The 26,329-nt window shown below is 42.6% G+C and overlaps 1 protein-coding gene across 1 annotated transcript; it reads right to left on the minus strand.

The window, feature by feature from the left end:
* Window positions 1-2,680: 2,680 nt before the first annotated feature.
* npepps (aminopeptidase puromycin sensitive) lies at window positions 2,681-26,222 on the minus strand. The gene is made up of 23 exons (XM_040146231.1): window positions 25,874-26,222; window positions 22,861-22,945; window positions 22,546-22,623; window positions 22,296-22,417; window positions 20,855-20,962; window positions 18,030-18,230; window positions 17,585-17,681; window positions 17,459-17,492; window positions 15,624-15,738; window positions 15,106-15,270; window positions 14,632-14,736; window positions 14,488-14,548; window positions 14,281-14,390; window positions 13,997-14,060; window positions 13,044-13,183; window positions 11,396-11,530; window positions 7,679-7,898; window positions 6,857-6,999; window positions 6,271-6,327; window positions 5,923-6,030; window positions 5,287-5,442; window positions 4,856-4,903; window positions 2,681-2,853 (listed from the first exon to the last, which is right to left on the minus strand). The coding sequence occupies exons 1-23, from the start codon at window positions 25,994-25,996 to the stop codon at window positions 2,707-2,709; spliced, it is 2,622 nt and encodes an 873-aa protein (XP_040002165.1). The 5' UTR covers window positions 25,997-26,222; the 3' UTR covers window positions 2,681-2,706.
* Window positions 26,223-26,329: the final 107 nt, after the last annotated feature.

The following is a 26,329-nucleotide window of genomic DNA, read 5'->3' on the forward strand; positions in this document are numbered from 1 at the left end:
TATTTATTAGCTTGACCCACAGGTTGGGGCTTTTTTTTTTTTTTTAAATTACTTTAAGGACCACCCTCATAAGTATGGGATTTTCAATCATAAAATAAATGCGTAATCGAAGAGAAAGCAGAAGAAATGCACCACAAGAAGGAAGGAAAAAAAAAAAAAATCTAAGCGGAGTCAATCTGCTGTTTTGAGTCTAGATTTAAAAACGCAAATGGTCTCAGTATGTTCATCTCAACATCCCTGGTTAGGTTCAGCCCAGGGTTTTACCTGCATCTCATCCCCTCATCTGTCTCACTACAGTTCCTGACTAACTAACTACTATCTCCTCTCTGATAGAGGCAAAAATGCCCCGAAATTACTGAAAAATAAAGAGATTCTGACACATGGCCCCTCTACAGGGTCTAGGGGTTGTCATTCCCCACCTTCCTCTTCTTTTATTTCCCCATCATCTCTCTACTGTCAGCAATCTAACGAAAAGGTATAAAACGACCCATAGAACAATGTAGCTGCCACCGTAGGGCCCTTACCATTTTAGTTTTTATTGTCGTTGATACTGTATCATCAAGCGTTACTTTACTGGACTGGATATTTACGTTTGCCGGGGCAACACTAAATTCAAAGCTGTCCTCGTCTTTAAGAACCACAAACAAATTTCACATGCCGAACTAGGAGTCAGATTCATTAGAAAAAGAAAAAAAAAAAGACAAGAAAACAGTAAACGTCTCTGCACGGATGACACAAACTGAAAGCCAAACACTGCCTCAACATTTTCTACAGACTCTTTATGAAACCAAAATGTTTTGACATTTGAATTTCCTCTCTCTGATCATCTTGTGTTGATCTGTAACACATTTTATTCTTGTTAGGTATAATTCCGCTGTCATATGTACACATTATTCGTTTCAGTGCTGCTTGCAATCCAATACGATCACCTCCTCACCTGCTGACGTGTGAGATAATACAAAATAAATTACCGATCTGTTTCTAGGCATGAACACTCACACCTCACTCATTAAAAAAAAAAAAAAAAAAAAAAAAAGTCAGTGTGCACTAATTTCACATGATTTGTTTTTATAATCCTTTTTCACTTTAATGAACACCAACTGTAGTTTTAAACAAAAAAAAATAAAGAAGAAAAAAACAAAATCAAACAAACAAAGAAAAAAAAAAAAAAAAAAAACAAAACCAAATGTTCCAGGGGGGGAAAGAGTCTCGACAACAGGTTGGATGACTCGGTGGGTATGTTTTTCAAAAACCACATCAAACTGTAAATTCTATATAGATATACTCGTTCAACAAGTCTATATTATCTGTCACATTAGATACATTTGACGTCACGTGGAAGTCACCTGTTATCACCACTTCAGTATTTCATATTTTACTGCAAACCAGTCGACCAATTTAAGGCTTCCAAGTTCGACAGCGGAGTCAAAGTCGATCTGTCACGTCCAGAGAGTCCGGACCAAGCCTCGCCGGACTCTCAGCCCTACGAGGCGGCGTTTCCTGATGTTACTACAGAATCAAAAGGCCCCGAAAAGTAGTGTTGTGATCTTTTTTTTTTTTTCTTCCTTTACTCAGAATATAAGATTATCTCGACATTTAAATAAATCACTGCATCTGATGTCTTATAAAAACACGCCAATACCTTCATTTCATTGGGGGTGGAAGATAAAGAAACGGGGTGGGGGGGGTGTGTGAGGGGGGGGTTAAATTGATTGTTGATTCAAACTATACAAACTCTGACTGAACAGAGCTCGATGGGGTTTTTAGGTGGAGGAGGAGGAGGTTGGGAGGTGGAAACATGTAATCATGATTTTTTTTTTTTTTTTTAACTTTTCCACTTAATTCTTTTAAAAGGAACATCGTCCGCCAGAAAAAAAAGAAAGAAAAAAAAAAGCTTGCATTATACAGTTTACAATGTAGTACCATGCTAGCGCTGCTCGCCTCGTCCTAATCATCTGTTAGCAATGGAGAATCAGTGCTGTTGGAAACTACAACACACACACACACTACTGTTATTAACCCCATTCTGCCCAGGTGCCCTCGGCTTTCACCCAATCACGACGCCCGAAAGCGAAGGGGGCGGAGGAGAGGGCGCGAGCACAAACAGCGAGGTGAAAACAAAACAAAAAAACGACAAATCATTTGTTTGTACAGAAAACAAACGGAAGTAAACAAAGCAGCAAATGCAGAAAATCACACTTCATGCATTTAAAAATGTCTGGCAGGAGGAGGCGGGAAAAAGAAGGAGGCCGGGGGTCGGGGACGATTCACAGTTTTCTCAGCTACGACGCAGAGGAGGACGAGGGTGGACACGCGGGGCAGGGTTAGCGATCACCTCGAGGCTCGCGGCGTTTCCGCGCCCTCACCGAGCGCCGGGTTTTGACCCACGTGTCGTCTGCTCGTGGACAGAATGGGGGTAAAACTACATTCCTGGTCTGACTAAAATGGATTTCGCTTCGATAACGTAGAAAGAGTCTCTTTGTGTTTCCAACACTTTGTTAAATTCTTGGCTTTGTCTTCTTGATTTCATACAGTTTCTTTAGAGGAATGAAGCCTGCTGTAAGTACGCTCTGGTCTCCCGCTCCGGTCTGTAGTGAGGGGGGGGGCGAGGCAGCTATGATGCTGGGAGGTCCGCAATGGAGGGAGGGAGGGGGGTCGGGAGTGGGGAGGGGGGGCTGGAGGAGGCGGCTGAGGGGGGGGCCCGGCTCAGACGGGGGGCGCTTTGCGCTGCAGTAGATACTGGTGGATGTCGTCCGCGTCGCGCTTCAGCCAGGCGGCGTTGAGGAGAATGTTCTCGCAGCACTGCTGCACCGTGCGCTCGGCCGCCGGCGCCGGGTGACTCTCAAAGAAACTCTGCGGGGACAAAGAGGAAAAACAGGGCCGTTTGCAGAAGGGCACTGGGAAGGAGACCAACAAACAAAGAGGACAAAGAAATGTCCCCACAATCCAGCCGCAGAGTCGATCTAGCGGCCGATGCGCAGCTTTTGATCGACCTTCCTCGGCAGAGCGGCTGGAGTTGACGAGGAGTCCGTAAAGCGCTCGGAAGGACGTAAAGGTTTCAACTTCCATTGCTGAAGATGATCACGTGAACAAACAAAACCGCTACTAAACGGACCCTTGTGGCGAGAAACAGAAGGGACACGGGTCACTGGGGCTGCTGGATGTGGGTTTATCGTCTTTAAAACTAAACCTAAAACTAATGCAAAGACAACATGTATTGATAAAGTCACTTTTCAGTCCGCGAGAGTTTGATATCGACAATCTCTCGGATCTTTGAAGTCATTTTGCACCTTTCCCCATCAGGTTCACTGCCGCCTGCACGCGTTTCTTGCTCGCACTTAAATCTGCATCGGGTGATATTTGCGATGTCTGCGTTGAGTGAAGAGACCGGGTGAAGCGTTCATGCGGCAGGTAATAATTCTAGACGGGTTTCCGAAGCGACATCAGCGGCGGGACGCGGAACAAGAGCCGCAAAAGTAACCGAGACGAAGACCGACAAAACGCAAAAGTACCGAGCTGAAAATGTTCATTACCCCGGGACGGAGACCCGCCCCGTCGGCCCAGGGCGCAGAATTAGCCCTTAGCCCCGGATGGTCCTGCTCCAAGCCGCAGGAATAAATGGCAGTTCTGAGGCCAGACCGCTCCCGCTGGTACCGGTGAATATTACCGAGGCTCTGTGTTCGACGTGTGAGGAAAGTTTAATTCCGGGACAACCGACGAGGAGACTGGTGGCACCGGGACGTTACGCTTATAATTTATCAGAGAAAACGAATCAATCAGGTCAGCGGAGTCTCGATCCTTGGTGGCCGATCAGTGATCCTGATCAAGTCCCGGACCGAGTGCAGCTCTGCCCGTTTACGCCGCAGTCGTCTTACGATACGAGTTCTTGTACCAACGTAGCACATCTGGCAGAAACCCCGTGTCTGCTACATTCCGAGGAGAGAGCAGGATTTTCATACACGTTGATTTTACAGACATAAAAACCAGGATGAGCGAGTCCGAGCTCTTGACTCGTTTACGTGTTTTTGGGTTGAACACGACCCGCGTTGGCAGTTTTCAGGCGCGCACGGGTCACGGCTCTCTGCCCCCGTGGAGCCAACTTTGTGTCTAGTCTCCTCCGGCATGATCAGTTTCTCACTGGAACAGGCTTCACGTTAGTTACAGCCAGAGCTGACAGATGCCTGTCAAAAAGATGCAAAGGACGTTTGTCAGCTACAGATACACCCTCTAAAGCAGTATAACAGGTTCCCAGTGAAACCGTCCGCATATAGGTTATTATGACACCGTGGTAACGCGTTTTCTACCCCAGTGCTGCATGTGCATCCTCACTTGTTTGTGAACGAGAAACCCGTCCATACGGAGAGTCGGTGAGTCCTACAACAGAGAATGAACACTGGACCTCGTTCGCTCCAGTGAGATGCTACGGCTGCTCTGCTGGACGTGAACGGAGGCAGTTGTGTGCTCACACTCCAGCCACAACAGCCTAAACAGCTGATGGTAGGTCAGGACTGTGTTACTGAGGGGTTTTTTGGTTTTGTTTAAAGTTATTCTGCCCTCTAGTGGTTAAAAAAAATGCTCCTGCAGGTTTAGGAAACGGGTCAGTCCTAATTCACTTAAATCCTAAACAGTCTCAATTTCAAGATCTGTTCCAAATCAACTACTACGTTTCAAAAATCGACTTAATTCAAGAAGGAAAAGTTGGAATCATTTATATATGTGAACTAAAAGAATATTACATTATAACAACCCTTTTTTTCTCCGTTAAAAAGCAAAACTTCCAGGAAAAAACCCAATATATTAAAAAAAACCCCACAACAAATGAAAACCAATGAGGAGTTCTGTAAAGTGCTCTCACCTTCACTTCAGTAGCCATTTTGTCAATAGCGAATCCATCGACCGTGAGCTGCAAAGACAAGCAAACAAGAAACGTGTGTGTGCTGAACAGAAAGAAAAAAGAAAAGAAAAAAAACTCAGTGATATCTGTGTTTTGAATGAAAGCAGGTTGGGAAATATTCTCACTCAAACTACAGCCGCCTGAAAGTTTCGGATTATTATTTAAAACAAAGACAAACCACAGACACCGATAGTCCACCTGCCTTGTTGTGAAAAATAGGCCAGAACTTAAAATAACTGAGGCTTCTGCTTATTTTTAATTCATGATCACTGTGTTGGAAGCAGTGCTGAAGAAATGAATCGTACACCCACTGTCACATCAAAACAAGACCTCAGGAGATTCAGAGTGTAATTCAGAGGCAGCGGGAGTTTGTTTCTGTGTTTGTTTTTTACCTTGATGAGCCGTGATATGAGGAAGCCGCCCTGGTAGCGGTTGTAAAGTTCCTCCCAGTTGTCCTTGACAAACTTCCAGGCAGCTTTCCGGCCTTGTTTGCTGCTCCCTGCCACGCCCCCGATTACCGACACCGTGTCCTGGGGACGGACATCTTCCTGTTGGGGAGAAGACCCAGAAGAAAAAGCGGTAAGCTGTCGAGACGTTTGACAGGACGGGTAGTCAGATGCTGACTTGGGCCGGCTGAGTCTGAGCAAACGGCCTCAACATCCCTGTTACTGAAGAACTTCATGTAACTGGAAAGCTGGTAAATTTGTCGACGTGACTCAACAGTTGATTGCTTAACTTTGACTTCCAGTTTCTATTTATAGCGGCCTAAATTTTATAGTTAAAAAAATTTTATTGGAAGAACTGACGCGGTAAAAATCAGCACATATTAGTATTTCAAAGCTGAAATGTACACACTTTTATAAAAGGTAACATGCCACATTTTTCTCAAAAATCTCATCTCCCTCATTAACATGATTAGAAGCGTGTTGGTTAAAAATAGCACTTTACAATCTACGACAGTCCTTTTCATTTCCTCTGAGTAACAAAACCAAACCTGCGACGAGGAGTAAAAATGAGGCCAGACGTACCGAGAGGGCGAAGTTGAGGACTTTCTGAATGAGGTCGGGGGCGGAGATGGCGCCCAGCACTCGCTCGATACGATTCTTCTCCTCCTGCATGTCAGCTTGTTTGTGGAGCTGAAGGGCCGAGTGACACAGGGAAAGAATGGATGTATGAAAGAGAGTAGAAAGGGTTGAGAGAGAGAGCGAAAAGTTACAAGGCAAAAAAATCTGACGGCATCTAATCCTGTGAAAACGTCTTCACTTCCTCTAGGATGACGATGGTAAAGCTCAGTCTCTCAGATTATTGTGATTTGTTGGTGCGATCGTCCATGAAGATGTTTAGGGCAGAGTCTGACATGCCAGGTGCAGTTTTACCTTCAGCATGGTGTCCAATGTGGCACTGTCTCCATGCTTCAGCACTGTTAAATACACCTGATAAAAAGACACAAACACGGCGTCAAATGATATTCAAACATGATCGCTTTGCAAAATTCAACAGAATCTCATTGCCGTCTGGGTTGTTCTACAGGATTACTTCATACTGTACAGTGTTCACCATGTTTTTTTCTTTTTTGCCTGTATTTTCTAATCACTTTGTCTTATCATGTTGTATTGATCCATCCAGACAAAGATGGAACTGACGTAGATGCACAGTTGCGAATGTGTTTTCTACTCTTACTCTGACATGACCTCTCTACAGCAGCGTCATTTGATCCCTTTCGTACTGGATATGAGTTACATGTCTAATAATTCAAAATATATAACTCAGAAATACAAGGTACATAAGTCAGACGAGCAATGAGGGGCCGAGTTCGAAGATGGGTGAGGTTCCACCCACGTACTCGTGGGTCGGAACGTGGCGGCGGGTTTGATCCCATCGCAAGACGGTCTCTAGTAGTAAATGAATCTGCAGGAAATGAAACGCGTCGTCGGCGGGTATGACCCTGTATGGTCCACTTACGGGGCTCCTGAGGTCTGCAGGCAGGACCAGCTTGCCCTCCACATGGTCCTTGAATCTCCGTCTGGCCTCCTCCAGTGTGGGTTTGTGTCCCGCCTTTCCGAGCTTCCCCAGAACCAGGCCTCTCAACAGGGCGTCCAGGTGACCTGCGGGACAGAAACATCACACTCCGGTTCTTCTACTTCTCTTCTTTATGGACTGTGCTCTTCTCGAGACCGATGCAGATCAGTCAGGAGTCGAACACGTCACTCAGATGGGTATAAAAATACTATTTTCTCCATTTCACAGTGGTAACAAATAAAAAGAATTTTTTCACTCAGCTCCCATTACACTGTTCACTATTTAGACCTCCTGACATGATAGAGGAAAGTACATTTGAGTGCTGCTCTACCGTCATGTGTGATGATATACTGTAGATACCCTTTGATATTTGTATGAAACATTTTATGGTAAAACACACTGCAAAAGTTGATGTGGTCACGGCACTAAACCGAAAGTAATAAGTATTCTTTCTAGCCATTTTTTTTCTATTGGACTTAACCAAAAAAGACTGGTTGGTTTTTTGGGAATTTGGGAAATAAATGAGTTAAAAAATACGACCGGCTCAGAGACGGGTTATTTTGAGCTATGTTTTTCTATGGGAATTGTTTCTTTGTTAGATGTCTATGTAACGTGTTGTGGTTTACATAAAGCAATGAAAGTGCTATAATTAGTTAAGCCCTTTCAGTTAAACGGTAATAAAGAGGAAAGGAATCTTCTTGGGTCTAAATAAGGAAGATGAAGCCCATGATCACTCGTTCTTGCCCGGCTCCTCCTCCTCCTCACCTTCTCCTGGTTTGCTGTCCCAGCCGAGCTCGAGGCCGACGGGGGTGAAGAGGTCCCGGATGAACTCCTGGATGTCCTCGTGGAAGTCGGTGTGGGACAGAAGCGATGACAGCACTCCCAGGTTGCAGCTGAGGTCGCTCCACACCGTGTAGTTTGGCTCGTTGACGAACGCCTCCATCAGCTTCAGCACCTCGACCGTGCTGATCATCCCTGCACGAGACTACAGGCGAACACACACAAAAAATGGGCATCGTTTAACACTGTACAAATTCCCGACTCTCTAAAACGAATAAGTTACTGCAGAATGAAAGCACAGTGTGGGGTAAAGTTGCATCTCATGGCACTTTGAAAGTTTCATACTGCAGGTTTTACATAGTCAGAGCAGAGGGCAATTGCTCAAAAATCTGGGATGGCAGATTTGGATCTGAAATTTGTATGAGCACCTGCTGGTAAAAAAAGGCATCGTCCAGTAGGGAAAAAAGGAAATAAATCTACTATAAAATAAAAGCCTTTTCTTATCATTTTTTTACATTAGATGCATTTTGGTGTAGTGAACAAGCTTATACAGTGACTTCTCTTGAAGCAATTTCAACCCAGCTGGTCGGGGGCAGACGGCCGCCCACAGTGACCCGGGTTCTGTTCAAGGTTTCCCCCTGTTAAAAGGGAATTTCTCCTTGCAGCTGTCGCCAGGTGCTTGCTCATGGGGACATGTTGGATCTCTTTAAATAATAGTATAAAGAGTACAGTCCAGACCTGCTCTGTGTGAAAAAATGCCCTGAGATAACCTGTGTCATGACTTGGCGCTATATAAATAAAGTCGAATAAAAATTGAATCAGATCCGATGACGTTTCCTGATGTGATAATAAACTTTCTGTGAAGTGACTGTGTGTCACTTAAAAGTCTGACTCATCAAGCAGAATGATAATTGTGTTAGTCTTGGCTTCACAGTCAGACACATGGTTACAAAATGTTCCTGTGGTGATTAAACTAAAAGTGAAGCAACATGTGGATGAACAGCTACTTCTCACCATGTGATAACTGGGTAATACAGACCTGGTTGAAATTACTGGCACCCCTGAGTATTATGTACAGAATTTAGAACATCTTCAGAAATATATGCAAATTAACCAATTTTGTAAAATCATACCATTTTAATAAAATGTCCAAAGTTACTGGAATGTATATGATGAATGTAAATTAGTTCCTCAAACAAAATAAAAAAACAAAAAACAAATAAGACTTAATTTTCAGTGTTCCCATGACCTGAATTAACCAATGAATGATGGTTTTACTGCGTAAAAAAAAGAGGCAAATTGTTTCCAGTTTCTTATTCACAGAAATGCTATTATAAAGAAACGTAACGATTCCAGAGGCTCCGAGGCGAACTCCAAACATCCTGAAATTCCTGTTTCAACAGTTCGTCATGTTCCACAGTCACTGAAACTGTCAAGACGCTTCCAGGACGTGGGGCTGAGAAGAAACTCAACGAGAGAAGTCTGGAAAGCTTGATGCGGATTGTGGGAAAAACACCACGCAGGAGATCTAAAGAGCTTCAGGCTGAGCTGGAGTGGGTTTCATCCTGTACCATAAGCCACACACCAAACCAAGTAGGGCTCCATGGGCGAAGGCCCAGGGGGACACCGCTATTGAAAGAAAGGCACAAAAAGGCAAGAGTAATGTTTGCCAAGACTTTCATTCAGAAGAAACCAAAGTAGAGCTCTTTGGGAATGCAGTGCTTCAGTTTGTTTATAGGTGATGAAATGAAGCCCCTTAGGAAAAGAACAGCCTACCTAAAGTAAAACATGGTGCAGGCTCTATCATGCTGCTGTGGGGTTGCTTTGCTGCCTCTGGTAATGGAGGCACTGAACGTGTCAAACGAATGATGAAATCAGATGATGGCTGAGGCCTTTTAGACCGAAATGTGTGGCCCAGTGTCAGAAAAGGAGGTTAGAGGTGAAGGTCTTGGGTCTTTCAGCAGGACAACGACCCAAAGCAAACATCCAGCAACACAAAAGAACAGTTGAGAAGGAAAAGATGGACTGTTTTAAGCCGGTCAGCAGTGAGTCCCGACCCAAGTCCCAATGAAAACCTTTGGAGAGAGCTGAAGTCTGCCGTTGCGAAAAAGGACTCCTGCAAACTTAAAAGAGCTTGAACGCGGAGCAGTGGAAGAGCGGCAGAAACTACCAGCAGACACGTGCAAGAAGCTGCACAAGAGCAACTGACAGGGAGGAAGGAACCGGAGGATGAATGAAGCGTCAGTCTCTGCGGTTCATTTGTTACGACACGATTCAGTCGGGTTTTAAATTTCAGATTTATCATCAACTTGTTACAACACACATTTTTCGGAGACTAGTCATATCCCGTGTCCCAGAACGTATATTAGCAGAAACAAACAGTTTCTAAAGATAAATAATTACAAAGATTAATTAAAGAGCAGATTTTTTTAGGATATAAATTGTTGAATCGTGGAACTTTCCTTGCATGGAGGCTCTCACTTGAATGTTTTCTGTTCCTGACCCGCAACCGCTTTTTTCCCCACCACTGTTTCCTGTAAGCTGAGAACTTATTTACACATCCTAAGATATACAAAAACATAACACATAAAATTCCAAAATAAAACTATTTCAACTTACTGCCAAGAAGCATTATTCGGAGACGTTGAGAAAACATTCTCATCGTTCTGTCCATTTGGAAGCTGTTTGGAGTTTCTGATCATATCAGATCATAGGATCTTGACCAGCAGATAAAGTTTTCCCATTTGCCATGGAAGCGTAGAAGTACGATTTCCCATTTTTTAGGGACACAAAGTACCTCTCATCCAAGTTCTTGTCAATTACAATATGGTTTGCCCAGTTGCCAACAATTCTATGGCGACGGGGCAAACCTTATCTGCTATTGAAGATGATGTGATAGGATTGAAGCTCCAGAGCAGCTACAAAATGGACCTCTGAGGTGCGATCACCAAGTAAATGGACTGAACTTATATTGCACCTTTCTAGACCTACTGACCACACAAAGTGCTTCACACACTCACACACTCACACACTCACACACTCACACACTCACACACACACACACACACACACTCACACACACACACACACACACAGAGAGAGAGGGTATTTTGTCCAAGGACACTTCGTCATGCAGACTGGAGGAGCCGGCGATTGAACCACCGACCTTCCGGGTAGATTTCCTGAGCCACAGTCGCCCCAGGAACTCTGAACCTCCGATTTCAAAGACTCGTTAGAGGGATCCCCTGGTTCTGGTCCACATTGCCAATTATCTGCTACCTGGCTTCACTGGAGAATGTCTTTGGTAAATTTCACAATGGAAAAAACATATGTTTTGGGCCGGGCAAGAAATAGATCTAATACTGCCAAACCAATGATCCTGGGAACCTTTGTCTGTTAAGAGTGTCAAGAATTTAAGGAGATTTTGCATGTGTGAGACTATCTTCGTATTTCCACACTTTACAAATATGCCGTCATGCTTCGCTTTCTCTTTTCTGGCCTCCTTTTCTCTTCTATTCTGCACCATGTAATTTGTTTACACTGGACGGGAGTGGACTTCCCTTCCATACTGACGAACAGTAAGCCTTTTGAGGAGCCCAAATACTTGTAGCAGATTACATTCTGCCATGAAAACAAAAAGGAAATGACTGTTATTGTTTTACTGCACAGCGGTAGGGCTCTGTGTGTGTGCTTCAGTCTCACCAGGGAGAACAGGTCGTTCTGCAGGCCGAGCCGGTCCACAGGCTCCAGGCTGAGGTCTCTGATGCCCGGAAGCAGACTCTCCAGCATGGACGAACTGTACTGAATGCGATAGAAGCCCACAGTGCCGGGGTTGATCTGTAAACACCAGGAGCACAATTGATTCAAACTCTGGGAAAAACCTGTTATTTTTTTTTAACCTTATATTTTTACCTTTCAGACTGAGTGCTCTTATCCAGAATGGCTTGAAATGAATGAAATGCCATTACACTAATGTCAGTGCTTGGGGGTTTAGTCAAGAATGTGATGGTCGTGGTGGTTGAATTTTCCCCAAACACTGGTAATATTGACTTTTAAAAACAACAGACATTTGGAAACAGAACTTTAGTCTTTGCAATTTTCATTTTTTGCAAATCTTTGGCTCAAAATTGTAGTTGGGAGCCTCATTACTCCGTCTCACAAATTAGTTGCTAACAGGAGCATCGGACAAGCCGAACCGCAGGATTGGAACAGTGGGGATTCAAGGCATTATTTATAGATTAGTATCAGCTGTATAAAGCGCAATCCATTTTCAATCCTTTGCTTACACCATTACACTTCTGATGAGGTTTTTAATCCAGGCACCAAAATCATCATCAGCTCTGCTAATTTACGAGTTACACCCAGGGGAGATCGAACAAATCCATTCACGTTCTTGCCACATTTGTCAAAGCCCTAATTTACACTCCCGAAGCAACAGAATAAAGGATTAAAATAATACAACTTAGTAAACTGTGTAAATACCTGTAGAAACTACTGGTTGACAAAAGGAGTTTGGGTGAGGCCCTGATGACCACATCCTTTCCTGCTCTTACTCCAAACTGACAACCGGGAACTCCAGTCACTGAATTGTGTGTGAACTCTGATGTTTCACTTTTAATGAAAACAGGACAGACTGAGGCATCTTCTCTTATGATTCAGATCAATCGATTCAGCTAAATCCACAATCTGTCACTGTCACACAGTCAATAAGTCACATTCAGGCTGCAGCTTAATTCACTGGAAAACCAACAGCGTCCTGTTTGGAAATAATCTCTATTCTCGTCCATTGAGAACAGGGTTAAAATTTACCCAAAGTAGTAACTATCTTAGTTTAAAGTTTTACATGTTTGTATGTACGTGACCGTATTCACAAATCCGGTCATAGCCTCATGTAAAATTAACAGATGCCACAGTGTTTTCAAACCAGAGAAGGCAGAGATGTTTAATTAAAAGCAAGAAATAAATGATCACTTGAATATTCCATGTAGGTATAACGACTGAAGGGCCAGTGTGTAGAAACAACGTCACTCAGTGTTTCCACTATCACGAAGTCCATTGTATCACAGCAGGCTACCGAGTGCCACGACGATAAAATTGCTTTATTTATCACTATATATCAGGTACCAAATCGTCGCTTTGGCAGATGCTTTGAGGAGTTCAGCTGTCGGAATTGCTATCGGGAGAGAAAAAGATCCAGCAGTGCGTCCTTACCTACAGTACAAGTGTTTGTTAGTGATTTCTATTGGGGATGTAAAAACTAAAATTGATCATTTAAAGTGTTGATCTAAATACCCTCAGTCAAACTGTGATGTTAGCTGCTGTTGTCAGAAGAACTGTAGCATGTCCTCACCTTGATCCACTGGTCTGAAGCAACACCACTCAGAGTGATAGTTGTCTCCGGTCTGTCCAGCAGAACCTTGAGCTTGGTGCATTTAGGGTCCTCGCTGGTACAAATACTAATGGGGACCATCCAATTGGGGCAATCCTCACCTGTCCGACACACGAGCAACAGTCATGATTCTTATTTTAGAATTAGCACAAAGCTAAGATAGCCCTGGGTCTGCTGATTTTTTTTTTTTTTAAATAAATAAATATATGGTTTGTTTTTGCCTGTTTGAGTTGCTCAAAAACTTGACCTGACAACACTACATTGTGATGCTGAATCCAAATGTCAACCCTCCAGACTCACGGACTTGCGGCTGAGCCGTCGCTGACTTCAGTCGTCGAGGGTGGGAGACCGCAAGGCTTTCTAAGCCCCTGATAGACAGGCCTATAGGACCGGCCTATTGCTAATGAAAAGGGTGTAACTTACATTTAGGAGCATCCTATCCTGTGTATTTTATCATTACACTGCATGGCTTTTATAGGCTACCATCACTTAAGGACTACAACAATAAAAAGCATTTGATTACCTCTAAAGCCTATAGTTCTACATATTTCTGTATCATGATCTGGTTGAATATTATTTCTGGCCTACAGGGTTCAAGGAACATTTTAGTAAAGTATCACAATAAAGTTATTTGTTTTATTAGTCAGCAAATGGAAAAACTACAACGTCACATCTCTATTGCAACGAATTGTGCAATGACTTGTGGGTAATTAAATCATAGAAGTCTAGTGAAGTCTGCACCCCAAGTGGACTTTCTGGAAATATGCAGAAAGTCTGCTTAAGGCCACTTGTGGAATGGATGAATTGCGGGTTTGGAGAGCCCTCAGCACTCGCAGACTTCTGCGAGTCCACGAGTGCGCGAGTGCGGTTAAGTCCGGAAATTTAGATTCAGCCTTAACGTCCGAAACACTCACCATTATGCGGTCCACTGGCACAGAACTTCTTCTGAGATAACTTGAGAATGCGGTCGTCACCTTGCTGTAAAAAAATATCTTGGTCAGGTTGGATGAGAATTCAACAAACAGGGTACAAAAATTAGAAAAAGTCACCAGACAAAAACTGGCAGACTGCAGCTGCAAAATGTCATTTCTGTTGGTGAATTCTAATGGTTTAATCGCTTTTTCAGAGTATGAACAGAGAGGAAAAAAAAAAAGGTAAAAGCAGGAAAAACAAACTGCTTGTGTCCAGTGAAGCTCACCTGTTCCTGGTCCACTACAATGATCGGGAAGCCCATCTGCTTGGTCCACGAGCCCATCACTGCAGCGATGGGTTTCCCACTGGCCTGTTCCAGACAGTCCCATAGGTCCTCTGTGAAAGACAGCAGGGCGTCAGAAGCGATAGAAACCGGGAAATCAATTCACACAGCTACTCCATCTCGAGGTAAATATTTCCTGCATGTTCGTACCTGTTGATGCATTTTTATGTTGGAACTTCAAAAGATAGGCATTCATTCCTTTCCTAAAGTCCTACAGGCAAAGAGTTAGAGGTGAATCTTAATGAACAAAATAGAAAAACGAAACCGTCAGGCAGCGAGCGTTAGACAACCAACCTCGTCTCCTATGTAGTTGTGCAACATGCGGATCACAGACGCTCCTTTGCTGTAGGAGATGGCGTCAAAGATTTCATCTACCTCTGATGGATGGCCCACGTTCACCTGGAGCACGCAACGAAAAGTCAGAAATCAGGTGTTCGAGCAACTTCCACGGTGTTAACATGCCTAATCATTTACCTAACCAGTATCTGCCCTTCACACACTCAAATAAATAAATAAACAAATCATTAAATAAATAAGGAGGTTACTTCTAAAATAATCCATAATCAGTGGGATGTCCATTTTACCAAACACTGTTACACTGCAAACTGTTCTGTGAAGAGCAACTGTACAAAGGAGGCTATATATCCTGGGAGAGAAATCATAATCATGATTACTATCAAGTAAGAGTATTACCTCCCAACAGACTACATAAGTCAGCGGCTTTCAGATATATAAAGCGAAACCCTGCAGGCTCCCTCCACAGCTCACCTCTATGGGATGGCTGCTGTCCAGCGCGTCCAGGTCCAGAGCGCGGGTATAGTCGGCTGAGACAAACTGAGTCCAGATGTCGTACTCCGGGAAGCAGTGGTCCACACAAAGATACTCGATCCAGGATGCGAATCCCTCATTAAGCCACAGATGGGTCCACCATTCCTGTATCCATACACACACACACACACGTAGATGAGATATATTTGTCCTTCAAAAAACTCTTCCCTTCCAAAATATGACCTCCTACATTAACTAATACTGACACTGACTCTGAGTGATTGTTGGAACACAAACAAACTGCAGTTCTCTTTCTTGTATTGTTCCCTTTTTTCCATAAACTTTAGAAACTGGTCTTTCAGTTAATGCTACAGTTTTTTTTTTTTTTTTTTTTTAAATCATTACGGTTATGAGTTTTGTCATTATGTTATTCTTATGATTATCACTATTTTGAAAACTTCTCACAAACTGTCCATGTGTACGAGTGTCTGAAATGTGAAAAGGTTATGGCTGGTTACCATGGTGACCAAGTTTCCAAACCACTGGTGGGCGAGTTCGTGTCCAACCACCAGTGCCACCCACTGCCTGGAGGACGAGCAGGAGTTCTTCGGGTCGATTAGCAGTGCTGTCTCCCTGGAAAACAGCAGAGGCTCGAGGTTGACACAAAAGACGACTGAAGGTCGACACTTGGTCTGAACAGCAGCCGGTTTTGCCTCCAACGACAATTAACGGCTCGCAGCTGCCGCTGGGCTGTTTATTCAGAAAACCTGCGGGCAGGTGGCTGAGGATGGTAGATGAATGGAGCCTGTCGCTGTGTGCTCATCACATACCAACTGATTACCTAACAGGTGGCAGCATGTCTAACTAATCACAAAGCAATTACAAAGCCATCAGCGATGCAAAAAGACACAACTGCAACGATGAGTTTTTCAGAAAGGAAGGAGGAATGCTGCTTTAACAAATTTGGTAGATTTTGAGACCGTGATTTAAAGAAAAACTACAGTTTATTACCAATTTCTGTAGATCTAGACATTGGTTCAGTCGATTATGACGACATGCTGCTCAACAGAGTAATTACTGAGATCTGACAACATCACTAAATATAGGTACTATGACTTTTTTGTTGAGATTCCAGATTGATTAATTTATAAAGTATTAGACAAAATGGTTATTGCACATGAATATGGATACAGTAAAATAAGGAAGAGTAAGAGCACCTGGTTTTTTCTGGCCTTTATGTATTTGGTTAGCTTTACCCATACTCCTTTGCGGTTCTTACCAGCCTTAATGTTTTATGTTTATTTTTAAACCTGTATTATCATATCTATATCATCCTCCTCTACTGAGTAAATGCAGTAATTGTATGTGTAATGGACAGGTGAAAACTGGGCGTCTCTATAAGGCCAAACCTTCTGAATTTACTTTGGGGCTATGAATCAGTTATGGACTTGAAATGTCCTCATTTTATACCCCACCTCACCCCTATTACCTTTTCCTTTGTATTTAATTTCACTCTAGTTTATTTGCTCTTGGGCAAACACAGCGACACCTGTAGCCATATTGGGCCTTTTTTCAATTTCAAAACAAGAGGAAGACTTTTTTTTTTTTTTTTTAAGGCTTTTTGTTGGTTTGTTTGCCTCTCCATATACACTTTCCCTGTGAAAACTGAAAATGTAAAGCTCAACAAACTTCCTGGTTTTGTATTTGTTCATGCATTTCCCCTGGTGACCTGGTCTGTTCTATTATTTTATACTATTTGGTTGGTTTGCTTCTAAAAACAATAAAAACTAAGAAATTGAGGCAAATGATAAAATTATTACCCAAACTGTCCGTTATAAACATCCATCATACCTAGTTCAGCTTTGCCATACTAGCAGTAGTTATGCACACTCACAGCTTCATTCTGCACTGGCAGATTACAAGAGCCATTTCAGATGCACTCACTTTTGGTTTTCCATGAAGATAAAGTGGTTGCTAATCTGGCTCAACTGTTGGCTTCATTTTTCATTTCTCTGTAACCTGTATGGTTGTTTTTCCTATAGCTATACAATTATCGTACAGCACTTTAAAGATAAACATCTACATCTAACGTTCTGGGTCTAATGAAATGGTTTACTTTATTGCCAATTTGCTGTATTAGATGATTATCCATTGTGAAAACTAAAATCGCAGTATAAGAAGTGGTGAAGAAGTGACGTTCATTTAAGGCACATCGGCATTTTAGTTCAGTTCCCATTTCCCAAAACCTGCCATAATGACAATGATGTGGTTTGCAAATGCAATAATGATGCCAAAAAAAAAAAAAAAAAAAAAAAATTTAAAATCAGTAGTTAGAAAGTAACTTAAAGATTACCTGTAGGTAACAAGGCCCCAGTTTTCCATGGCACCTGGGTGGGAGGAAGGAGCATTTGTTTCACTTTAAATGTGAAAATTTTGGAAATGTGTCAAACTACTGAATGTGGTCATGACAGCTACTCACCAGCAGCAAAATCAGCAATAGCTATGAGATCAATTTTAGGCAACGGATAAGGAACACTGAAGTAGTCTTTATAGAAAGGTAAGGTCTTGGTTGCAACCTGCAAAACAGAAGAGGGAAGAAAAAAAAAACAAAAAACAATGTAACAATGTACAAAAGCTGTTTAAAAGTGTAACAAAGCATTTAAAAAACTTCAAAAGTCTGTTAATTTGTGTTTTAGCATTTTCAAACGAGTTTATTACAAAGTTTACACAGCAAGACGGATGGAGACACAATGGATGAAGTAGATAAAAGATTTTAGTTTTCCGTGTATGTCTCTAGCTCTACAGCCATGTTTGTAGTTTGTAAAGTTCTTACGGCAGGGGTGAAAGCCCCTGCTGCTGTGGTTGGTGGACTAAACAGTGGTTTCCTGTCTGGAAATGTAGAAGTGTGTCAAAAACATGCTCACCTCCAGTGCAAATTTCCCTTGTTCTGCCTTCCCCACGGGTGTGTACACGCGTACCGTTACACCATCTGATGACTGGCTCTCCACATAGTCATATTCACCAATGACAAAAGCTACAAGGTATGTGGACATGATGGGGGTGGTGGCAAACTTCACTTCAACGAGGTTCTCGTCCTCTGGATATGGCTTTCGATCAATGACATTCTGGAGGAAGGAAAGACAACAATGAAACGGCTCGATGTGGAGACATAAGTAGACGGAGCTGAACTCTAAGTGTGCCTTTAACACCATGCCCTCATAAATTTCTCTCTGGGTAAATAGACATGTTGCATAACACAAAATGACTAAAAGTCTATAGACCCACCAGCAGCTACTGCAGGTTAAAATATTCATGACCCACAACACGTGTGATATCTGACAGAGCAAAAAGGCATACTGATTATGCTGACTAGCAGTGGGGCTAAAAGAGAAGAACGGTTATGGGGTCATTAAATTCACCATCAATAACAGCACATCCACCGAGAGCATAAATCTCCTCGGTACATTTGATTAATTCTTCCCATTTGCTTTTGACATTTCTTTTGAACAAATGAAAAGATTGGCCCAGTGGTGGCACTAGAACAAAGATCAGCAGGTCTTCACAATCATTAGGAAACCGGAATCTGAAATCAACTAAAGGACCAAAATCGACAGCGTGCTGGTCCGTCTCACAGTTCTGTCGGACTACCGTACTCTCTCTGTGGCTCTCAGCTCCAAACCCATTACTATCTACTGAAGAAATAAAGCATTAAAACAAAAAAACCCTCACAAATACATAATTTTGTTGGTTAGAAAGGCTCAGTAATATCCTGAAACAGCTGGAACTGTTGTTTTTAGCAAACATCACTCAAAAAGAGGAAAATTTGTTGGGGACTATTTTCAGTGGCAGATTAATTCTCATGTGGTGCTCTGGTGAGTATTTGGGGCAGAAGGACAGTGTATGTGGGATTTTTCATGGTAATGAAGGAACATGTCACCCAGCGTAACAGTGTAGCTCACTGTTTTTAATAGTTTTTGGACAACAGTGGGCAGAGAGGAGTAAAATATATTTTTTAATACGCACAAACAATACTTGTTAGTAGAATGTATTTAATGTTCGTTTTGATCTTTTTTGGGGGATTGGTTGATAATGAGAAAAAAAAAAATCAAAAAAATCTAGAATGTCACCCAGTGATGGCACAAGAACCACCACATTGGTACCAAGTCGAAGCCAAAATTCTGAAAACGTCAGGGTACGTGTTTTTCTACAGTACCGTAGGTACCGAGGCTGCCGTAGATGTCGCATGTACTGGAGCTGCGATTATTCCTGGACCGACGATGGCAGCATAATAAGTCTACAGGTGACGTCAAATGCAAAAGGAAGAAGGATGGCAGACATGGTCAACGATGACTACATTTATCTGTGTGGCGGTAAGCGCAGTTACAGCAACACGCCAAGATTCGTGTTTGAGGCAGATCACCAGGGAAAAGTTAGAGACAACCAGAAGCCAGCAGGCATGTGGTATCAGAAACACTTCAAAAGACACACAGCCTGACCTGTGCACAGAATTCAGGGCCAGCAAGTTTCAACTGTTAACTTTATGTTAACAACATGTCGTAAAAACGCTCATGTCCTGAAATGTCACCTTTGTTGTTTGCGAACTGCGACAGCTGGCATCTGTCGTGGCAACACTCCACACACTCACACACAACCTTCACAAACGCTAACGTCATCTTGTTCAGGCTAACGTAGCGACAGCTCATAACGTCAGTAGGCTACCGCCATCCCCGTTCAGTCTGTCAGAATATAGCGTTGACTTTTTTAATGAATATTTTCACACTATTGGTCTGTCGTTAATTGGTCCGTCAATTTAAACTACTGCTTACACACTGAATGTGTGTGTATGTGTGTAAATCAAATGTATCGAGCCTAGAATTTAAAAAAAGGTACCGGTACCCAAATTTCTGGTTTGGGGACAAACGCAGTATCACCAAGCTGTTTGACAATTTGGCCAGTGGTTGTTGAGATATCTTTCTCTATCTGCACGAGGGTGTTGGACAGACGTATTTAGACACATTGAAAAAAAAAAAAAAAAAAAACCCCACAGGAACAGGGGTAAGAGAATTAAGGAGCTGTTGACTGTTGCTCCTGTGTGACTCAGTGGAGGAGGAAAACAAATCTAGCACAGCCACAATTAGCAACTTAATTTCCTCTATAAACATGCTCACTCTGTAGCGACATGACAAGAGCACTTTCTAGGGTCACCTGAAATTTAAAACTCTCTTCTTACCACAACCACTTAGCAGCATCTGTACAAACTCAAGGTAAATGCAGTATCGTCTCGCACTGGACTTTAAAAGGTCACAGTATACTTGCAGAGAAAATAAATTTCAGCAGGTATGTGCACACAAAAAGGTCAAGCGCTGGACCAGCATGAGTCTAAACAGAGCCCTCAGTCTTGGTCTGCAATTTGTCTACTACGATTGTCATACGTCTCTAATAATAATTAGTTATTTAGTATTATCAACTAGGGTTATTTGCCTATAATATTCTTTGGTAATTTGTCTAAAAAGGGTCTGTCTGGATTCAACAACTGACAAAACGGGAGTGGACTTAAAAAGACACATTAATAAACACTGACAGCATACATTAATGTCATTCATAGTTAGTCAGTCGTCAGAAAGACCCAAATTTAGCCCAGATGAGCTGTGTTAGCCTGGAGGGGTGTTGTTAGAAATAATCCAAACCAGATGATGTTTTCTGAAGCCGTTTAGTTTCTCAGAGGGAGGAGCGAACATACGACACGTACCATATTTGACAAGGCTACTCGGTCCTTGGGAACTATCAGAGTGATGTCAAAGGTGGCTTTGATAGCTGGCTCGTCCCAACAGGGGAAAGCTCTGCGAGCGTCCGTGGCCTGGAGGGGGGCAGAAAGAGAAAGAACAAAAAAGTGAGACCCGGTGGGTTGAATCCAGATGAGTCTAGACTGTGTTTAGGTCCAACTGAGGTGGGGAGATGGACTGCAGCTCACACCACACAATCAAAATGCATCTTAAACGTTTCCCAGCCCAGTTGTGATCATATTTCCCTTGTCTGGTTAGCCCCCCCCACGAATAAAAATTGTTTATCTGATCTTTATTCATTTCAGATAAAAAGAACAAACAAACAAACAAACAAGAAAACTCCCTCTGTTCTCTGTACACCACCACAATGGATTTGAAACGAACCCATCAAGATTTGATCTAAGCGTCGACTTTCAGCTTTAATTCAAGGGGTTTAACAAAAATATATTAACTGTTTAGGAATTACAGCCATTTTTAAACATCGTCCCTCATTTTCAGAGCACAAATTCAGTTTACTGGTCTATCTGTCCCATTCTATGTGGATTTTCACTTATTTTTACTTTCTTCCCTCACCGACTGTTAAGTTGCTGGGCAAGCCGCCCCGAACTTCTTTCTTCTGCGCAGGAGTAGGCAGCACTACAGTTGAGCATTGTTACCTGTGCCAGGTAACGCCCTGTAAGCTGTTTTTCAAAGCGCTGGAGGCCTCAAATTTTGCTGTGGCATTTGTAGCATTTCCTTTAAATATAAAAACATTTCCTAAATTTCCTTTTTAAACCAAGTGTCTGCTGAAACACATTTGTGAGCTAGCAAGTGAACAAAAATTGTGGTGGGTAAGTTACTCTGAACGAAATTACTCTACTTGTTACACCCTGTCGAAAGTATTCCAATTATTCATTACTTGACTGCAAGTTATTTTTTAAAATTTGCTGTCTTTCAGGTTGCTTTGTTAACAGTCAGAGATTAACTTGGTATGAAGGCATATTTGTGTGTGTGTGTGTGAGTGTGAGTGAGTAACTTAAAGAGAAACTACCAAAACTTATTTGCATGTGACTTGTTTACATGTTGCAGACCCTCCACAATAACTCTGTTGTACAAAGATCTTTTTAGAGATCTGTGTACAGATTTATACCTGCAGAGGTTCAGCTTCTGGTCAAAGCCCCCAGTCAGTGGCCAGACTAGACTGACCCGGTTTTACTTTCCAAGAAACATATGTAAACACAGAGCAGCATTTTCAAAACAGAACGTATAAATAGAATGAAATATGAGAAACCGCCGCATCTTCGGGACCATTCTGAATACAAATAAGGCTCACATGACCATCACACCCTATGTTGCAACACAGGCAAGTAATGAGTTAAGCAATACACCTAAGGAAAACGCTCTATTTCCCTGAGACCATAAACTCACCTCAAACTGTGTGACAGCAGCGTAGCGGATGTCTCCAGCAGGGGTTGTATATTTACTTCTATAGAATCCTTTCATTTTGTCGTTCAGCTCACCAACAAAGTCGATCTTCAATGTGCCGGAGCCTGGGGACGCGTGCACAGAGAGAGTTGCACTGTTTGTTCAGCCGCGACCAAAGGGGGAAAATCTGTTATTCTTCAACAGCAGCGATGATAGGCTGCTTTCCGCATAGCACAGTGAGGGCCCTTCTTACCTTTCTGTAGAGCGCTAGGAAATGACAGGGTGACTTTTTCATCCTCGTTTTGATAGTTGAATCCTGTAGCGTTAATTTCTAAAAAAAAAAAAAGGAAGAAAAAAAATAATAAAGAGGAAGACAAACACGGGCTGAGAGCCAGAGCATACGCTGTTTGCTTTTGACAATCATCCATTAAGAACTTTAAATCAGGTTTAGCAAAACAGAGTCAAGGTCAAATGAGGTATCTACAAATTGTATTTCATTTCATTAATGACAGTGTCATTAATAAAGAAAGAAAAAGAGGGGAAAAAGCTGTCAAAGGCTGATCCTTACCTTCTCCTCCCTGTGGTGCAAAGGAAGCCGTGATAATGTCGATGTCAGCACAGTTCATCACAATCTGATTTGTGGCTTGTGTAACCTGTAAATATTGACATAAAACAGAATATTTATACTCTTATAATCTCTGCTGTGGCAAAATTTCAAAATCCCATCTGTCTGGGAAAGATAAAGTTTCAGTAAAGTGTAATGCTTCTATCAACCTATGACCAGGTCTTGACAATGAGTACGTAAAGATGTCAGAGTGTTGTTAGTGTAAATGCGCGAATGACAGTAAATCCAAACTGAACCTGGGTCAGACAGTGGGGACAGGAGTGACTATATCCTTACTGTGAGCTAAATCTGCAGAGGCTTAAGAACGTACCAGTTGGCATACAAAAAAAAAAAAAAAAAAAAAAGCAAAGAAAGTGGTGAAAAACAAAGAAAGAAAGAAAGAAAAACTAGGAGCTTCTGGCGTGTGATGTAAAAAAAAAAAAAACAGTGGGACTTTCAAGGGAGAAACACAGTGGCACGCTTGGATTTCATGCAGTTTTCAGAGGGGGCCGTTGTAGTGACATTCACGGTTTGTGGCACTGCTGGTTCAACGCTGCTGTTTATTGAGACACTTGGAGGCTGACACAGCCACAAAGAGGCAGCAATTATGAAACATGCCGGGCAAATGGCAAAGTGCCACGTTGCTTGAATTCCCTCTGTTCTATTCTATTTTATCCAGGCTTTGTACAAACCACAGGTAAACGGGGTATTAGTAAACCAAACAATGACAGGGAATTTTCACTGATTAGCAAAAAAAATTTCAGGAGGAGTCAACTTACAGACTTGCTGTAGATGGGATTTGCAATTACCGCCGGCAAACATTTAAATGATTAACACAAGAACAGTGTGTTTGAATATGCTCAAAACCTGTTTAAATGTTTTATGAAAACAGTCTGAGTGTATTTGAATGTGTGTTGCTTTAATAGTTTTTTTAATTTATGATCTCTTACACTTCTTGTGCTAGGTGGCGTTTCACATGGTTGAGTAACGGTGCCAATACAGTACAAGAAGTTTTAGTAAAGATACATAAAAACAATCCTCTCTTTTTACCTTTTTTTCCCTGTGTATAAACACATGTCTAAAAAAAAAAAAAAAAAAAAAAAAAGGAAAAAAGATTTTTTTTTGCCATTTAACAACACAGGCCAAACTTCTCAAAAGCAATCAGTGCCAACTTTTAGTGGTTTAGTGCTGAAACAATGAATCGGTCGACAGAAAGATAATTGTCAACAGCCTTGAGTAAGTATCCATTTTAAGTCATTTTACAAAGAAAATTGCCAAACACATGTTGATCTAAGCTTCTCAATGTGAGGATTTACAGCTGTTCTTAGTTTTATATCATTGTGAACAGTATATCATTGGGCTTAGGACTGCTGGTCAGGGAAATTTTATTTGTTTTATAGCAGTGGGCTTTGTATTTGAACTCACGTTCTATTGTTGTTCATTTAGTACTATTCCTTTATCTGTTCCTGAATAGTTAAGCAGGTTATACAAAATTAGTGAAAGGTGTAATATAAACGAAGCAGCAGGCACAGGTGGTAGGAAAATCAGCTGACAGGTGGCCACACAACTCTGCATTTACACACTGCACTTCTATTCATGACTTATATGCAAATTGAGCTGCTATTGTTCCATGTGTTAGTTTTATAGCAGCTACTATCTAACACCCACTTCAGAAACAAGTAATAAGGGACCCAACTGATCCACAAAGCGATACCCCGGTCAGGACAGTTTTAAAATGTTTAAATACACTTAGTTGTCAGTTTATTAGGAATATTAGGAAATAGGAAAACTAGAAATAACAAACACTGCACTGTATAACACCACACAACTCAACAGCACCAGAGCCTGCAGCTTCCAAAGTGATCACAGTTGAATCAACATCTCTCTGAAAACAATTTCGGTAACCAAAATAAATAAATAAATAATTCTAATATCGCAGGATTGTTGTATTAGACTGCATTAGTTTTATCTATACCCATCTGATACAACAGTCCTGCATCAAATTCTACCTTCCTGAAGGTTATAATGTTCGGCTTTTGTTGAAGTAGTTTTAGAGAGGTGTTGACTCAACCAGATGGTCATGTTGGAGGGCTGCAGTTTGTGGTGCTGTTGAAACTGTATTGTGTTACAAGGAGAGGTGTTTTTGTTATTTAGCCAACCCTCGGTGATGGAAGTGGTTTGGACAAATCAATAGAAGCACCTTTAAGACCCGTAACGCAATTAGACAGCGCAACAAACTGCAGCCTCCACAGTGACCGCACAGTTGAACCAACACCTCTCTAACACGGTTTCAACAAAAAGCGAACATTATAACCTCCGCGAAGGGAGGACTTACCGCGGGGCTGCGTTAGTTCTAGCTAGGTGGACCTAATAAACTGCCAGATATGTGTGCAAGGTAAACCTGGGTTGAAATGAATGACCGAGAGAGGCTCGGGGTGGGAGGGGGCGACATGATGTTGCCATGATTTAGCAAACATTAGTGAGCGCTTGCTAGCCGCTAGTTAGCTATAGTTAACAACTTCTGTAATCGAAAACCCTATATACTGATAGTGCCTAACAGTAATGCATTGATGTTATAAGGGGTTACGGTGCTCCGGCTGCACATTAAGCGCATTGCCAGGCGCTGCTAGCAGGCTAATGTCCACCGTATGAGACAGTTGGCTAAGCTAACATGAGGAGGCAAGTCTGCTGGCTTTCTACGGGACTGTTGGGCTAGCTAGCTTCGCTTAGCTTGCGGCTAGTCGCACAAACACCCCGCCGTCGTTTGTTCTCCATTCACAGGTCTCCTTCGGCCGGCGTGAGCCCCTGAGAGAAGGTTAGTCAGTTAGCAACCGCCAGCTAACGTTAACACTAGCTACCTCCGTCAACGAGGTTTTCGTCGAACACGGCAAAATTAGCCAGCTACTGGAAACGTTAGATGGTCAGATTACATAACGAGATCCTCCACCATGCAGACGCAAACCTATCCATAACATACCTCCACCAGCGCCTCCAGCTTGCCCTCGAAAGTGAAGTCGATCAGGTCGGGCTTCAGGCATAAGCCGTAGTTGACGGGGTAAACGTCAGTCGGTAACCGTACGAAGGGCCTCCTTTCGGGCATGGTTCCTGTATTTTTGGCTGGCTACGCTAACGAAGACGGTGCTGCGTGTGTGAGGGTAGTTATCGCTCTGAGTTTTATTAGTGCAACGCTGACCAGACCGGGCCTCGGCAGTGGGGATGGACAGCAGGTAGTGACTCCGTGCGCTGAAACCCTCTTGGGCGACTCCTCTCTCCCCGCAACAGCCCAAACAACTCAGTTTAACCTGCGTCCGCACGCGCACACACGCGCGCACGCGCTCTCTCTCTCGCTCGCTCGCTCACTCACTCACTCACTCACTCACTCTAACACACACACACACACACACACACACACACACACACACACATACATACA

The sequence above is a fragment of the Xiphias gladius genome, chromosome 15, assembly GCF_016859285.1.
Source record: "Xiphias gladius isolate SHS-SW01 ecotype Sanya breed wild chromosome 15, ASM1685928v1, whole genome shotgun sequence".
In the NCBI taxonomy this organism is placed as follows: domain Eukaryota; kingdom Metazoa; phylum Chordata; class Actinopteri; order Istiophoriformes; family Xiphiidae; genus Xiphias; species Xiphias gladius.

Coding starts and splice junctions, on each gene's coding strand:
- npepps (XM_040146231.1), bottom strand. CDS start 25,996: ATGCCCGAAAGGAGGCCCTTCGTACGGTTACCGACTGACGTTTACCCC. Junction 14,061..14,280: donor TTGTAGTGGACCAGGAACAG/GTGAGCTTCACT, acceptor ATTTTTTTACAG/CAAGGTGACGACCGCATTCT. Junction 11,531..13,043: donor CTTCAGACCAGTGGATCAAG/GTGAGGACATGC, acceptor TGGTGTTTACAG/ATCAACCCCGGCACTGTGGG.